This window comes from Cervus canadensis, chromosome 6, assembly GCF_019320065.1.
Source record: "Cervus canadensis isolate Bull #8, Minnesota chromosome 6, ASM1932006v1, whole genome shotgun sequence".
NCBI classification, from domain to species: domain Eukaryota; kingdom Metazoa; phylum Chordata; class Mammalia; order Artiodactyla; family Cervidae; genus Cervus; species Cervus canadensis.
In genome coordinates this window covers 93936922-93953957 of record NC_057391.1, presented here as the reverse complement: position 1 = coordinate 93953957, position 17036 = coordinate 93936922, and the positions used below count along the sequence as shown (strand labels likewise).

Below are 17036 nucleotides of genomic sequence, written 5' to 3'. Positions count from 1 at the left end.
GGTCTTGCCGTTGACCCCCGTGTCCTGGCAGCTGGGGCCTCTGCCTCCCGTTTCTGCTGGTCAGCACGCTCAGACCTGAGGGCCCATCTCAAATGTGGTCCTGGCCTCGTGTATTATTCGATCCTCTGAGATGTCACAAACATCTTCACAAGCAGGAGGAAAATTCCTAACAGTGGTTATGAAATAGATGAGTGTACACAGACTCGAACGACTAACAGTGCCATGGATTTAAATGTGTTTTCTCTGAATGGTCTTGAACTGTAAGTTTGTTTTGGAAAATCAGTCACTTCACTTTTGGCTGCGCGGGATCTCTGTTGCTGCGTGTGGACTTTCTCCAGGGGCGGCGGGCAGGCTGCTCTCCGCGGAGGCTCCTCGGGGCTCTGGCTGTGCGGGCTTCAGTGGCTGTGGTCCAGGCTCAGTCGCTGTGCCTTAGTTGTTTCGAGGCACGTGGGATCTTCCCAGAGCAGGGGCTGAACCCCCGCCATGTTTCCTGTCCTGGCAGGTGGGCTCTCTAAGTTGATTTTCACTTTTTCTTGGGAGTGCATTCTTACTCAACTGCCTACAGTAAAGGCCAGTGTCTCAGGTCAGCTGAAGTGGAGGGGATGGCCCAGCGTCAGTGATTCAGGGCGGGACGGGGTGTGGATGTGTCTCCGGGAAGGAGTAACTCGGCCTGAGTCCTCACCTGTCGCTCCGGCCCTCTCGTAGTTGACACTCTTCACTGATTGCATCAAGGACTGTGCCTAGTTCTTAACGAGGGGCCTGAGTCTGGCCCCAGATGAGTAGAGTCCAGTATTCAAGTCTGTTGTCCCTGTAGTTTTTGAATGGGCCCAGCAAGCTCTGCTCATCTGAGGACTGTGATTAGGGTTCTCTAAAGGTGCAAGATGCGTCCCTCCTTGACTTGGAGGCCTACAAGTGTCAGTGAGACCATGGACTGGGTTATGCTTCTGCTCCCCTTGTTTGCGGCATGTGAGCTTAGTTGCCCCAGGGCAGGTGGAATCCTCCCAGACCAGGGATCAAACCTGCGTCCCCTGCATTGGCAGACTCCAAACCACCGAACCACTAGGGAAGCACTCCCCCCACCCCTCAGCCCCGGTCTTTTCAAATAAGGAACGTTCTTCCTCAAAGAACGTGAATGGCAGCCGTGGCCTGGGAATAGGTGCAGGACCTAGGAGTGGAAGTCGGCTCTGAGTCCAGACCGTGCTGTTCACTGGTTCTCTCCCAGGGGGCCAGGCCCTTCACACACCAGCCCCCCAGCTCCTCCATCCGTGCCCGGGACGGGACAGGCACCCTGCCTCTGCCTTCTGTGGTGCAGTGTTAGGTCCCACTTAAGGTTAGACTCAGAAAGTGTTTTCTGAGTTCTGCCGTGCAGCACGGCTGACTTGAATGCAGGGTTTGTATTGTTTTGACCTGTTTACCATTTATAAGGAGGCAGCTAGCTGGTGTGACCTTGGACCAAGAACTTAATCTCTCTGCCTCCTGTTTTTTCACTTGTAATTGAGACAACCCCAGAGAGTTGTTGGAGGAGGAAAAGTGAGGTCCTGGCTCGTAGAAAGTGCTCAGTCAAGTTTAACTTATTATTGTGAGGTTGCATCATACATTTAACTGACTGACTTCCCAAGAGCTGGAGTTCAACCCCCTGCTACCCTTCTGACCCCCTTTGTAGTAACTCCCGGTTGCCTTTGTTGTTTTAATGGTGACCACAAGTGAATGAACATACTATGTGAATTATGGTTATGGAGGTTTAGTACTAAAAACAGTGAAATGAATTGCAGATAAGCAGGAACATTCTGGAGTTCTCCACCCGTCTCCACCTGCAGGGACTTGATTGCTATCAGGCAGAGGTGGACTGGTTTGAATGCTTCTGCGTTTACATAAAGAGTTTTTGTTTCACCCTCAGTCTTGCATGGTGGTTCTCACAGGAGAAACCACCATTCGGCCTGTACATTTAAATCCTTTGACTGCTAAGTGAGGGGTGTTTGGGGTGAGTTTTGACTATGAGCCACTTTCTTCAAATACTGGCTTTACAGTTGACCTTAGCAATCACCCAGGACGTGTGCTGGAGCATTTTCAGGCTGAGAAGTGCTGGAGCTAAGTATTCCATTTTCGGGCTCTCGTGAGGCAGGTTGACGTTAGCCGTGGTGGGAGAATTTGCACCCTGGAACCTGGCAAGCGTCACACGTCAGAATGGCGCCCGCCCGCCTCCCCCCACCCCCCCGACGCACTGTTAGCCGCTTACCTGTTTCCTGCACACCCTAGAATCACGACACTGTCACCTGAGCAGGAACCTGGTGGTCTGTGGGCCTCCCTTTCAGTCTCCCTGCGAGGCTGACAGAGCTGAGGTAGAGTCGATTTCATTTATGAGACAGAACTGAGGAAACCGTTTCTGTCAGAGTAGGGCTGCCGTCATCATAATTATATCCCATGGCTTCCCAGGAGGTGTAGACTATTAAAGAGGACTTGGCATTCTTGGGCTGCTTTGCCTGTGAGAGCAAAATTGCTGGCTTGAAGAAACCCCAGTTTTCAGAAGACAGAATTCCACAGATGCCCTCTCTCATACCCTCTCATGGTGTAATGACAGAGATTTTGGCCCTGCTGTTTTCTTCACTTGAAAATGCAGCATTTACCAGAAGTGTGGTAGTCTAACCCAAGTCACACGTCTGCCACAGATTGTAGAAGACAATAGAGCCACTGCAGAAAACACTGAGAAAGAAACTATTTTTTTTTTTTAATGTATGAAAGCTTACTACAGTCAGGCCACTGCGTTTAAAACCCTTATCGTGGACTACAGCTGAGTTTTGTGCGTGTCACAGTTTGACATTCAGGAGTCCTGTGAATCCTGTGAAGGAATGCCGTCTGCTTGGAACCTCACCTTCCATTACAACAGAGCCCTGAAACCAGCTGCATTTCAAAACCTTCTATCTGGAAGACTTATCAGGGCTTTGGCCTTGAATGGAATGTCTTCCTCCTCATATTTGTGAAACAAATGTGTGTGTGTGTGTGTGTGTGGGAGCGTCATCTCATCTCTCCTGCGGTGGTTGGTTTAGGAGAACCTTCCCTCCCTCTGTTTCTTTCCTGTCTTCAGTCCACTGAAATCTCTTCTCAGAGGGATTGTATGCGTGTATGTTTGATATATACACCTGTGAATATTTTTGTAGGGAATGAAAAAGAGCCGAGGAGATGCAAAAAAAATTGGTCCTCTCAAATTGGCTGCTCTAAATGGACTCTCCCTGTCTCGACTGCCGCTGCCTGATGAGGAGAAGGACGTGCCGGCCAGAGCCACTAATGATGAGAGGGTACGTACAGGACCCCAGGCCGCCCGCCTTCTCGGGGACGGCCGCGCTGCGGAGCTGCCTTCCTGAGAATCTGCTGGATTTTCTAAGCCATTTGATAATCTTACAGGAGTATTAGGAACTTTGTCATCTGGACTGCAAAACTGGGGCAAGCTTATAGCTAATGTCCTCAATAAATAATTTCAGGCTAAATGTTGATTTTTGTCTTTTGGTTTCTGGCCGTTGTTCTTTACCTTCTTGTGGCCGTAAAGTTAGAATAAATCAGCAATTGCATGTGAGCACTCATAGGAAAGAAAGCAGACAAGGACTGCTGTCCTGATATCGAAAACTTTTAACCGTGAACAGTTACTGAGTTTTTCAGAACTTTCCTTGTGACTGAGACATACTTGCTGTGAGGTTCTATTCTGTCAAAATTAGGCAGGCATGAATTATGCTAAGCAGAAATTACTTTGCTTACAGCTGGATCCTGGAGATAATTTCCAACATTGACTATTTTAGTGTTTTATTTATCATATTACAAAATTGAAGCACTTGTTCATAGAAGTTGGAATTAAGTATCCTACTCTAGGATTTACTGTTCTCCAGGAGAATTTTCTGTTCTTAGGGGGTCAGGTAATTTTTAAAAATTTTTTTATATTGAAGTATAGCCAATTAGCAATGTGATATTTCCAGGTGGACAGCAGAGGGACCCAGCCATCCGTGTACATGTATCCATTCTCCCCGAACCCCTCTCCGGTCCAGACTGCCACCTGACATTGAGCAGAGTTCCTGTGTTTGCAGCGGGTGCTTGATGATTATCCATTTTAGCTACAGCAGTGTATACGCGTCAGTCCCAAACCTTCTGAGGGGGCCAAGTGACTGACTATAGATTTAGAGAAACCGAATTCAATGAATTATTCTAGAACAAGTTTAAACAGAACTTTGCATTATATTCCTCACCAAGAAGATTATTTCATCTGTCCTTTTATTGTCATGACTTGCTAAGTTTAACTTCAGTTTCACCTAGAGTTTTCAGTATTGGATGACACTAGACTTGAGGCAGAAAGCGAGTTTTCAGACGTGCAGTCAGGATGCAGCTGCGTGTGGCCTGGGACTGCAGTCATAGTCTTCCTCACTTTGTGTTTTTCAGTGTAAAATTCTGGAACAGCGGTTAGAGCAGGGAATGGTATTCACAGAATATGAAAGAATTCTTAAAAAACGGCTAGTTGACGGCGAGTGCTCCACAGCCCGCCTCCCTGAAAACGCAGAAAGAAATCGGTTCCAGGATGTGCTTCCCTACGATGACGCCAGGGTGGAGCTGGTCCCGACCAAGGAGAACAACACCGGCTACATCAACGCCTCCCACATCAAGGTGAGGGGAGTGTCAGAATGGTGGGGCAGAGTCCTGCAGTTAAATGAGTAACACAAGAGGGGTGAGGCTTGTTTTCAAGTCTGTTTTCTAAAAACACCCTCGTTTGGAACCATTTTGACAGACTGTTCTGCAGGCTGGGAAATCCGTACCCCAGGGCAGGACGGTCTTTGGTTCCCCTGCCCCCAGCATCGTCCCCAGGACTTCTGGGCCGCTGTCTGTCTGCCTGGAGCACTTGGTGCTTCTGAATCTGAAGCCCTCTCTAGCTCACAGGTTCTTCAGGAGCAGCTGAACAGCTCGTTTTCCCTTGTCACGCACCTCCGTGCATTTTGGTGTGACGCACGTGTGTGTCGGGTGGTGTCACCAACGCCACCCCTCACACTGGAGCCGTCTGCACTCCTCGCCCACTCTCTCCTTTTTAAACACCGTTTTGTTCCGTGGGCAAGCAGTGCCGCTTTCCCCCCTGGAAACAGGATGATGCCATGCACCTGAGTGAGGTTCCGCCCAGTAAAGTGGAAAAAGGGATGGTCCATCCGGGGGCGGTGAGAAAAGCCAGAGGCTCTGTCTTCTCCCTTGCCGCCGCCTCTGTTCACGCTGGCTGCACGTTTCTTTATAGTGAGTGAATGAGAAAGTGTCCATGATCAGGTGTTGCCTTTCTTCTTTCCCACATTTTATTCAGTTTGCAGGTGACGTTGGATGAGAGCCATTTCGCAAGTGAGACTTCCCGGACCCAGCAGTCTGCCCTTGACAGTCTTTGGGAATCTGTGCCTGAGCTTTTTATTTTTAAAACACTTTTGATTTGGTCCTGAGGTGCAGCCGATGAACCATGCTGTGAAGGTTTCGAGTGCACAGTGAGGGGACTCAGCCAGACACGGAGGCATCCATTCTCCCCAAACCCCCTCCCCCGCAGGCAGCCACAGAGCACCCAGCAGAGTTCCACTCACAAGCTTTGCTCTCTAGGCGGCGCTAGTGGTAAAGAGCCCACCCTCCAATGCAGGGGCCATAAGAGGCCTGGGTTCCATCCCTGGGTTGAAAAGATCCCCTGGAGGTGGGCATGGACCCCCACTCCAGTATCCTTGCCTGGGGAATCCCATGGACAGAGGAGCCTGGAGGGCTACAGTCCATGGGGTTGTGCAGAGTTGGACGTGATTGAGGTGACGTATTTAAAAACGGAGCATTTCTTTGGAATAGTGTATCCCGTCTCCCTTGACTGGATGGGTGAGAGTTGAAGAATGCTGAGGCGCTCTGGTGGTATTTCGAGGTCTTCAGCAACAGCGGGAGGAATTCCCAGATTGTGGGCACTGTACTGACCCCAAGTCAGGAAGTGCATCGCCCCTCCAGCCCCCAGCCCCTCACCCTGGTGCTTGTTCGCTGTGGGGCCTGGGGCCGCGTGGGAGGGCGGGGGCATGACTCGGGCTGCGTCTTTGTCCCAGGGTTTACCCAGGGCGCTCTGGAAGCCCACTACGGTCATCACTCAGTATGGGGGAGCCGAGATTTAAGCCCATTTCCTGACTACAGCTCTCATAATTATTAGAATGTTTTCAAGGAGGTTTTCAATCTTTTAAGACCCTTTTCAATCTTAAGTGGAAATTTAGTATCATCATGGAGAGTGATCCTGGCTCAGAAGTTCAGCGGTGAACTCTTTAGGTAGGAAGACATTTTCTTTCCCCGGAGAAATCTGACATTTGACTTAGGTTTTTGACTTATCTGCTTGTACTTGATCCTACTGCGTGCCGTGCTTCACGAGGGAAGACTGTGTTTGAACTTTGGGGTGCGATGACGCTGATGTTACTTTCAGAAGAACCACCTAACAGCAAGGATGACAGCCATTTACTGAAATCCTGACATGTGCAGGGCGTTGAATATGTTGACTCGAGCAATCCCGACAAGAGGGCAGGGAGTATTTTTATTGTGCAGATGAGAACTGAGATTTGGAGAGGTTAAGGAAATATATACAGGTCACATATACATATTATATAAATTCATAACGCTTATGCTTATAAAGGTGTCAGTAATGGAAATTACACAAATAAGGAAAAAGAATAAGATGAAAGTCTTCATCTGAATAGTTCAGTTCCCTTTTTAAGTATTACCATGAACAAATGTATATGCATGCATTATACACACACATACTTATTTTAAAAATCCATTTCTAATTTCAGGTCTCTGTCAGTGGAATCGAATGGGACTATATTGCCACTCAGGGACCACTGCAAAATACCTGCCCAGATTTTTGGCAGATGGTGTGGGAACAGGGGATCGCGATTATAGCCATGGTGACGGCGGAGGAGGTGAGGACTCATTTCTCTCCCTTGGTCTTCTCGAGGCCTCAGCGGGACAGTGACGATGACGCTGTGTGTCCTGACTTTAGAGAAGGGGCGGGGGCGCGGGTCCGAGTCTCCAGACGGCTCCCGGTGCAGGGGCATCCTCGGCGGTCCGGGCCGCGTTTCTGAGCGCTCCCCGTGCAGGGGCATCCTCGGCGGTCCGGGCCGCGTTTCTGAGCGCTCCCCGTGCAGGGGCATACTCGGCCGGTCCGGCCGCATTTCTGAGCGCTCCCGGTGCAGGGGCATCCTCCGCGGTCCGGGCCGCGTTTCTGAGCGCTCCCCATGCAGGGGCATCCTCGGCGTTCCGGGCCGCGTTTCTGAGCGCTCCCCATGCAGGGGCATCCTCGGCCGGTCCAGGCTGCTTTTCTGAGCTCTCTCTCTGACAGGAGGGTGGAAGGGAGAAGAGCTTCAGGTACTGGCCGCGCCTCGGCTCGAGGCACAACAGCGTGACCTACGGGCGGTTCAAGATCACCACGCGCTTCCGCACGGACTCCGGGTGCTACGCCACCACGGGCCTGAAGATGAAGCACCTGCTCAGCGGGCAGGAGCGGACCATCTGGCACCTGCAGTACACCGACTGGCCGGAGCACGGCTGCCCCGAGGACCTCAAGGGCTTTCTGTGTAAGTGTCTGCGCTCCCGCGCCGGAGGCCGCCCCAGAGCCTCCCTCTTGCCTCTGTATTGTTGCCTGCGAGGCTGGGCTTGTTTTAAACTGAAAATTTCAAGCATTCGGGGAAAGCTTAGCAGAAGACGTTTTAGAGTATAACTTGGTTAGTGAGCCAGGCAGTTCCTGTTCCCTGAAGTTTTGCATTTTGCGGATGAGAAAAACCGGTTTCCAGGTAAAGGCAGGAACTCGCCCGAGACCACCCTGCGGGTCAGTAGCTGGGCTGGTTCATCGGCACCCGGTGCTCTGTGTCTGGGGCCTTCTCAGCCAGTGGAGACGACCTGAAAATGGTCGGTCTGACCGGCCTCAGCCCCTTTGTGTCTGTCTGTGTCGCCCACGTTTCACAGCATACCTCGAAGAGATCCAGTCTGTTCGACGCCATACGAACAGCACGAGTGAACCCAAAAGCCCGAACCCCCCGCTGCTGGTCCACTGCAGTGCGGGCGTGGGACGGACAGGCGTCGTCATTCTGTCGGAGATCATGATCGCCTGCCTGGAGCACAACGAGGTGCTTGCTCCTCTGTGGGCGCGGGGAGAGGGGGGCCGGGCACAGAGGGACCCCCACTCCCCCCACCCCCCGAGGGGAGAGGGGGGCCGGAAACACGGCCGGCCACGGAGGGACCCCCCACCTCCACCCCCCACGGGGCCAGGGCTTTCCGCACAGACGTCCTCGAGCTTCTCCGAAGGAGATGCGAGTAGCAAAGAGGCTGCCTGCCCGCGGCCAGGGTCCCCCAGGACCCCCACCCCCACCCCCACCCCCGCCACGGTCTCGGAGCCGCGCCCTCACCCCGCTCCCCCCGCCAGGCGCTGGACGTCCCGCGGGTGCTGGACCTGCTGCGGCGGCAGCGAATGCTGATGGTGCAGACCCTCTGCCAGTACACGTTCGTGTACCGCGTGCTCATCCAGTTCCTTCGGGGCTCCCGGCTCATCTAGGCCCGCGCTCCGAGACGGCCACGGAGGTCTTCACAGCTCCGAAAGGACGGAGGCGTGCTGGCCGACTCGCGCTTCGTCCTGGCGCCGACCCCCGCGGGCTCGGTGGCGGGAAGAATGCAGGCGCCGGGTCGGGATGAGCCGCGGGAGGACCCGGGCGGGGCCGAAGTGGAGGGGCTTCGCTGGGAAGGACGGCGCCCGACGGCAGGGCCGCGGCTTCCCGGGGTCCAGCTGTCCGACTTGCAGAACTTGCACACATGTGGAGATTGTATTTTCTAGATCAGTTCTCTGTATTTTACTGAAGCTATGCTGGGCAGTTCTGGCAATCACTAAGGCATACAGTTTTCTATCTTAAGCTAGTTTTTGATAATGGAATTTTATTTTATGACGAGAATATTTGGGGTTTTCTTGTTGAGGAACTAAACTTTTCGTGGGGCTGATCCATAGATGTGAGTGGTTCCTAGATAGCTTTGTATTTAAAACCATGTTATTTTGTTATAATTTAAAAAAAAAAAAACCTTGGGTACTTAAGTTACCAAACCCAAAACTACAACAAGAATCTAAAAGTGTTATTTTTGAAGTGTAGAAAGCATTTTTATATTCAGAAAATTTTTTAGTCCTAAAAGTTCTATATATTTGTACCTTCTATATTTTCCAAGCAAGAGTTCAACTCATTAAGGTACGGAAATGAGTCAGTTAATGTAAGTTAACATGGGGAATAAAGGCACATTTTTAAAAAACATGTATGGGAAGAATCAGATTCACTATTTTTTTTTTCAGTATTATTCATAAACCCAAATGTGTGTTTGTTTTTTTTTTTTTTGGTTGAAAATGAAGTGAAAAACAGTTGCATAAGATGGTTTTAAGCACTTTTTTTGTTTGCAAACAAATCTGAGTTTTTAATACATATATTGCTTTATAGGTGAAACAGTACGTAACAACAGACATTGAAAGTGTTTTGGAAGGGATGGGGTAAGAGTACCTAGGATGACTAGGACGAGACTAGGAGACTGCGTGCAGAGGAAATGCAGGGTGGTGAACGCACGTTCCTTGTCTTTACAAAGCAGGCAGCGTCCCCTGCACAGACTGAGCCGCCGGGCAGAGCGGGGTTCCGGGTGGGGGCTGAATCCCTCGGGAAACTCAGGGCCTGTCACGGGCAACAGCTCCCTCTGTTTCCTTGAAGTTCTTCCACCTACAACTCTCTTCCTTTTTCTTTTTTTTAAAAACAAATCAGGTTTAAAAGAAGCCACGAAGAGGCTTTGTTTTCTTTTGGTTGAAAGAAGGCACGGGTTTAATAGTCTCACCTCCTCTCCCCACACCACAGCCCAGACCTGCGAGGTCCAAGACGTCCCGGGGTTTCCTTTCCTCAATCCTCTAGCTTCCCCGTGCGGCCGTCTCCATCTCCCTCACCTCCGCGCCCCCCAGGCCCCTTTCAGGCCCCGCCCCGCGGGCAGGGGGACTGCGAAGGGCTGGTCCCCGCGGGGGCCAAGGAGGTGAGGAGGACTGGCCCGCGCCTTTAGCTGAGGAGCCCTCTTTTCTTCCTGAGGCTGCTTCTCCAACACTTCGAGCTTCCCAAACGTCAAACCCAGGGTTCCTTCCCGCAGTGAGCGGTATCCGAGGGACGGTTCCGATGCCGGGTTCACTCCTAAAGCGGTTCCGCTCACTGTTGCACCACCGAGTCTGTGGTTAGCTGCGAGACTGCGTTTCCTTCTTATAGCAGGCCCCTGCCTAACTCTGACCCAGGAACCAGCCCCTTTAGAGGAAATGCAGAGGGCATCAGTGAAAGTGAATACTGGAAGTCGGCCTCTTTCTCACTTGGGAACAAAGAATTGATTTTAAGTCTAAAATGATTTTAAAGAACAATAGACCCAAGTGTAGATATTCAGAACGAGCTCTCCAGGAGAATGGGTTAAGAGTGTTTTTAGTGCAGTGTTTCCCATCTTCAGACCAGGTAAAGGACAGGTGTGTTTCTCATACTTTTTTCTTCCATTGGTACTTTTTTTTTTTTTACATGCTTTTCTGTCAGGTTTAAACATTTTGAAGTGTCCCATTGACAAGAACATATTGTAAAACAAAAATTTAAAGAGTAATATATGGTATGTTTGTGTTCCTGGCATAATAATTTGATTATAAGAAAATTACTTACGAGGGCTAAATTACACTGTGTAAATGTCACTCTTAAAACTCGCATGTTTGACATAGCTTCTAAGACCCATGTAATTTTTCTGTGTCCGTTTTGAATTTTTAAACTTTTGATGAACAGAGAATATGAAAGTATTTCTGAATAAAAATAAATCTACATTTCTGGACTTCTGAAGTCATGTGATTATCACGGTCAAGCTGTAGAATGTTGATGTTTCATCGGCTCACCGTGTCTGAGTTGAGGATGTTCTGTCTGCCGAACTTACACAGTGCTTTGGTATTTTAGTGTCTTTTGTTTGTTGATATTCTTAGTTTCATATCAAAATTACCAAAATGTGCATCTTCACAAAAAGTAGGTTACAAACCAGTCTTTTCCACTGATGGGTGTTGGCATCTCTGGCATCAGTTCTCCTGATCAGCAGTATCTTTTGATAAAATGCTCTAATGGGTAGTTTTGAACACGGGAAGTGTTTATTTTAGAACCTCACTTGGAATTGCAATCTTCATTGCTTATTTCCTTCTGGAACATCCTCTGTGAAACATTCAGAAAGCCCTAGAATGTAGCCTTCAAACCATGCCGGCAGGATTGAGACAGAGGCTGTGCTTGCCCAGAAGCTCCCGGGAAGACCAAGGCGGGGACAGACGCCCCGAGGAGGAGAGAGGATGGGTGATGGCAGCAGGGCATGGCCAGCCTTTCTGCTGCTTCTTCAGGAAAAGAAAATAGTCCTTTCAAGTGGGTCGGTAACTTAATGTTTACAATATTAAGGAAATATAAGTGTCCTTGTAACATAAAACTTTATATTGGGCTTCCTTGGTGGCCCAAAAGAATCTGGCTGCAATGCAGGAGACCCAGGGTCGAACCCACTCCAGTGGTCTTATTAAAATATAAAAAACTTCAGTTTATTATAGATCATTTAAAAAATCAGACTTTTAAAAGGAATTCTTTTGGATAGACATGGAGGGAATTTTCTATCAACATTTCAGGTAGAAGAAGCTAAACTATCTCTTTTCAGTTTAAAGTTTATTAAAATGTTCTAAATTAGAGGGGACCCCATTTTTTTTGAACTGAGGGACAGACACTTCAAAAATAGAGGGCTAGGTCCATTAGGAATTTGTCCGGGAAAACAATTCTTGAAAGAACGTGAGTTTTTCAAAGTCCTGCAATAGAGCTTCATTTACCCTAAGTATCTATAATTACTTAAAAAAAAAATGAGAAAAAAATCAAAGTTTGGTGGCTTAAGGTTTGCATGTGTTAGGAGTGTGTGAACAGATGACTTTAGAAAATAATCGAAAGGGTCATTGGGTGGTTAAACTGGCGTAGTACAGGTAGTTCCCAGATAAAAATTATGCTCTAAAAGTTCCGATGAATGTGAAACTATTATTGTCTACAAAGGGAAACATTACTTATAAGTGGGCCCTGACGTCTTTGGTTTGTTCTCCCAAAGCTTATTGAAACCACAGGGGTCTGAGAGGGTAGTCACATCAGTACTCCGAGAGAAACACTTGGCAACTCTCCTCCCCGCTGCACCCTGCTGGCGCGAGCACAGAAACAATTCGGTTTCCCCGGCAGTGGGCCTGGTCCTCAGCAAGCAGCTGAAGTCAGATTGATGAGTGTTTCGTGAGGGAATTCCATGTCACGAGCATCCCATCATTTGTCTGAGAAACTCGGGTGGCGTGTGAAGGTCAGGGATGGGCGGGTGAGCAGGGCGCCGGGCGGAGGCGGGTGAGCTGGCAGAAGCCCCCGCCTTGCCCGCTTCCGCCCCGTCTGCCTGTGGGTGGTCCTGGCCTGGAGGCGGCGGTGGGGGCGGGGAAGGTGGGCCTGGGCCAGGGAGGTGGCTGGAGGTCCGCGGCCCCCAGCTGAGGACGCAGGAGCCCCAGGCAAGTGTTCCCGCAGCTGGAGTGGCTCCAGGTCACACTGTGTGAGGTGGGCTGGTGGCGTATTTCCAGAACTACGTAAAATACTCATTTTCTAAAAACTGGAGTAAATCTGAACTTTATCCAGTACGTTGCTGGGTTCAGAAAGACAGTAAGCACATGTTGCTGTTGTTCAATCGCTCAGTCGTGTCCGACTCTCTGCAACCCCATGGACTGCAGCACGCCAGGCCTCCCTGTCCATCACCAACTCCAGAGTTTACCCAAATGCCCATCGAGTCAGTGATGCCATCCAACCATCTGATCCTCTGTCATCCCCTTCTCCTCCCGCCTTCAGTCTTTCCCAGTATCAGGGTCCTTTCCAATGAGTAACTGTATCCTTATTTTAAATTATGCTTTTAATATTATAAATAAATATAAATGGGTGACAAGAAGGGAATAATTGAACTACCTGTAGACATAAGAGATGCAGGTTTGCACTACACCAGCATTTGCTATGATAATGGATATCCCTTGTTTGCTATTCATATAAGGGAGATTAATTATAAAAATAATACAAAGGATCTTACTAGAAAACTATATGTATGGTGGTCTTGTGGCCTGTACCTAGGAAACTATCAGAAGATGTCTTTGTATGGTCACTATGCAGAGGTGTATATAATGCATGTGTATGTTTTAAAAATACTGTCTTCCTCTTGACAAGAAAGACACTTTATCTGACTTCCTGCGTTTTGAACAACAATGGAGTATCACACTCTCAAACCATATTTCTGGTCCTCACTCTATGGAGTGAGGCATACCTTGACTTTTCTATCTCCGTTTGTTCTTGCCTGGAGAACCCCATGAACAGAGATCCTGGTGGGCTATACAGTCCATCAGGTCTCAAAGAGTCAGAAATGACTGAAGCAGCTTAGCACACAAACATGCACTCAGGCTAAGAGTGTGGCTAACGTACTGTTGGAAAACTTTCAAAAATCACTTATCAGGCAGATCTTTTGAACACGATTCCTCCCATTACACATGACTTTGTGGTGTGTCGTACAAAAGGACCATTTACAATCTCGACGATGCCTTGCTTTGAATCTGTAGTGTCCCCACACTGGCTACAGCGGTACATGATTCCAATGGAATGAATCTGCAATTTTAAACTGACTGGTAGGGGGTTTTAAAACTATGTAAAGACCAGTCCTTTATTTCGGTTGTCCCACCACCATTTCTAGTGCTCATGTGTATTTTTAATTCAAGCTTTAAAGCTTAGTGAAGAAAAGATGTATTCACTCTCAGGAACAGGTCTGTACCAACCAAGGAAGTTCCGACGGTTGGATTATCTGGGTTATCCCGGACATGAATCTGTTGGCCCTCACTTTTTGGGTAGACCGATGTAATGGTAATGACCTTCCACCTCCATGTGCTCATTTATCAGCTGAGGAGAACTGAACAAATAAATGAGGAAGATAAGCTTAGTCACTCATTTTTCATAAGAGTTGCAAATATCACAGGTCAGATTACTCTATAATGAATGCTACGAGTCTCCAAACATCTTTTTCCAGAAATTTATTAGAAATCACATGAAATTAATGGACCGTTGAATGAGAAATATTTATTGAAACGGGATTTAATCTTAGAGTTAAGTCTCCTGAAGGGATCTAATGGTTTTGTACTTTTCCTGGCATAATTACCATGCTGGTTCAGTCTTCCTAATCTAGGAATTCTCGGTAGCGCAGTTGGTAAGGAATCCACCTGTCAATGCAGGAGATAAAAAAAACAAGTGGGTTCCATCTCTGGGTCGGAAAGATCCCCTGGAGAAGGAAATGACAACCCACTCCAGGATTCTTGCCTGGGAAATCCCACGGACAGAGGAGGCTGGTGGGCTACAGTCTGTGGGGTTTCGAGGAGTCAGACACGACTTGACACGCATGCACTGTGCTGTCAAACAAATAGCCTGAAAAAAAGGAAGTACTCTCTAGAGGTGACAAACATTCCCAGAACAGGTTTAATAAAAACGAGATTAAAAGTAAAAAAAATCTTAAGCCCACAAAACACAAAGATGAAAGAAAAAAAAGGAAACAAATGCTCTAACTTGTGACAACTTTTAGATTAGTAGCGCTCTGGTGGGTTTTATTTGCATAGTTTGGGTTCATGGCTCAATAGAGAAGTTGAAGTAGTTATTGTGCAGGAATGATTCTTAACCTTTTTGAGGATTTTTCTGTTAGTGTCAGTTTAGACTCTCCATATTAGATTTTTTTCAATTCTATATTAAAAGTAAGCAGCCTAATTTCTTATTGTAGAATTGAGCTATTACACAGTTATCAGAGTATTCAATCTCTAAGCAACACATTGAAAATGAGGGGAGAAAATAAAAATATTTTAAAAAGTATTAAGCCTTAAAAAACTTGGATGAACTGTTAAACCTTACTCCGAAGGTTGGCATTGGGCCATTAGAATATATTTTTTGCTTTTTACTGTATTCTCAAGTAATTTTTTACATTAAAATATAAAACACTTAGTTTTTATCATGCAAACATTAAATATTTTCCTATGAAAACACCTCAGCGTTTCACTCTCTTGTGCTTAAAAGAGGGAGATATTCCGAATTTTAAAAATGCTACTTAGTCCAGATGAAGATTGCATTGCAACAATACAGAAGTTTGTTGTATATTTCTTTGTTAAAAACTGAAGCAGTCCAAACCCCACCCATAGCAAATTAAGCAAAGCATAGTTTAAAAATGAATATCTAGATAATAATTATTTAAAAATTCCAACTGCTGTTGATATGACTCAAATGTCCTCAGAAACGTAAATATTTAGAGACAATTTTTATGAAGTACATTTCCTCAGAAAGTTCCCTATAATTCAAGCAATGCATTGGGAATTCTACCTTTTCAAAATCACGTTGTATACGTAGTTGTCTAGTATTTTCTAGTTTAAAAAGCAATTTTATGTGCTACTGTCTGATGATCAAAAATGTAAAATCGTATAACCAAAAGAGCTTAAATCTTCTAAACTGTCATTGGTTTGTAAAAGTGTGTACATTTAATGGGCAAAAAAGTTTGAATGAATGTCATATATGTGAAGTGAATATATTATAGTCTATTTTTGCCATAAAATAAATATTGATGCAAGATATTATTTGTGCGTAAATAGTACAATTACAGCTGTTTTGTCTATTTTTTTTTCATTTTAGTTCTTATTACAGAGGTATATAATTAACCCCATTTCCTCAATGGGTTATTTTAAATTATGTTCCAGACAATAGATGTTTCTTTTAGTCGTTTACAGTCATCACACATCTCCACCATCATCAATCACTTACGAGTTAGAATGCATCTTGTCAAAATAGCTTTGTTAATCAGGACATTTGTGGAACAATTAATATATTTGAAGAATAAATATTGATGTACTTCCCTGCAGGTTGGCAGAGCTTCTCCTCACACAATCATCCCTGTAGTGCATCTTATTAGTTGAGTGTCCACTTCACTTATTTTGTTGTTCAGTCACTCAGTTGTGTCCAATTCTCTGTGACCCCATGGACTGCAGCACGCCAAGCTTCCCTGTCCATCACCAGCTCCCGGAGTTTACTCAAACTCATGTCCATCAAGTCGGTGATGCCATCCAACCATCTCATCGTCTGTTGTCCCCTTCTCCTCCTGCCTTCAGTCTTTTGCAGCATCAGGGTCTTTTCAAATGAGTCAATTTTTCGCATCAGGTGGCCAAAGCATTGGAGTTTCAGCTTCCGCATCGGTCCTTCCAGTGAACATTCAGGGTTGATTTCCGTTAGGACTGACATGGTGGTGCAACGTGTCATTAGTTGAGTGTCCATTTATTAATGGGCTTGTTTTTGGATCAGCAACAGCAACACTGGAAATGTATTGAAATCCAGATTCTTGAAGCATATCCCATGTCTAAAAATTCTGAATCAGAAGCTGAGTATGAAAAAGTCATAAATGTTCAGTAGAGACTGCAACCTGGGATTCATGACATAGCCAAGCTACAATCAATAGGCATTAAGGTTTATTTAGACCATTTCTATTAGGTTAATGATATTTACAATCGTGGTCAACAGATGGGCCCCCAAAGATGTCCATGATCTAGTCCCCTGAAGCTATGAATGTTACATGGCAAAAGGGACTCTACAAATGTGATTAAATCAAGGTTTTTGAGATGAGACTGTCCGGGATTATCCAGGTGGGCCCAGAGGAACCACAGGGTCTTTCTAAGAGGGAGGCGGGAAGGTCACAGTGAGCAGAGACGTGACGAGAGAAGCAGAGGGGGGAGATTTGAAGATGCCACACAGCTGGCCTTGATGATGGAGGCACGGGCCACAGTGAAGGGATGCAGGCAGCCACTGGAAACTGGAAAAGGTGAAAAACACATTCTCCCCAGAGCCTCCTGGAAGAATGCAGCCCTGGCAACATCTTGATTTTATGACTTCTGGCTTCCAGAACTGTAAGTTGGTAGATTTTATTTT

At 47.0% G+C, this 17036-nt stretch overlaps 1 protein-coding gene across 1 annotated transcript in view; it reads left to right on the top strand.

Annotated features, from left to right (window-relative positions):
* PTPN21 (protein tyrosine phosphatase non-receptor type 21) overlaps positions 1–10863 on the top strand; it is a 75456-nt gene extending 64593 nt beyond the window's left edge. Inside the window, exons 14-19 of the mRNA XM_043472719.1 lie at positions 3156–3293; positions 4420–4641; positions 6801–6929; positions 7349–7583; positions 7972–8132; positions 8429–10863. Coding sequence (XP_043328654.1) covers positions 3156–3293; positions 4420–4641; positions 6801–6929; positions 7349–7583; positions 7972–8132; positions 8429–8557 — 1014 coding nt within the window. The 3' untranslated portion in view covers positions 8558–10863. The remainder of the gene's footprint in view (positions 1–3155; positions 3294–4419; positions 4642–6800; positions 6930–7348; positions 7584–7971; positions 8133–8428) is intronic.
* Positions 10864–17036: the final 6173 nt, after the last annotated feature.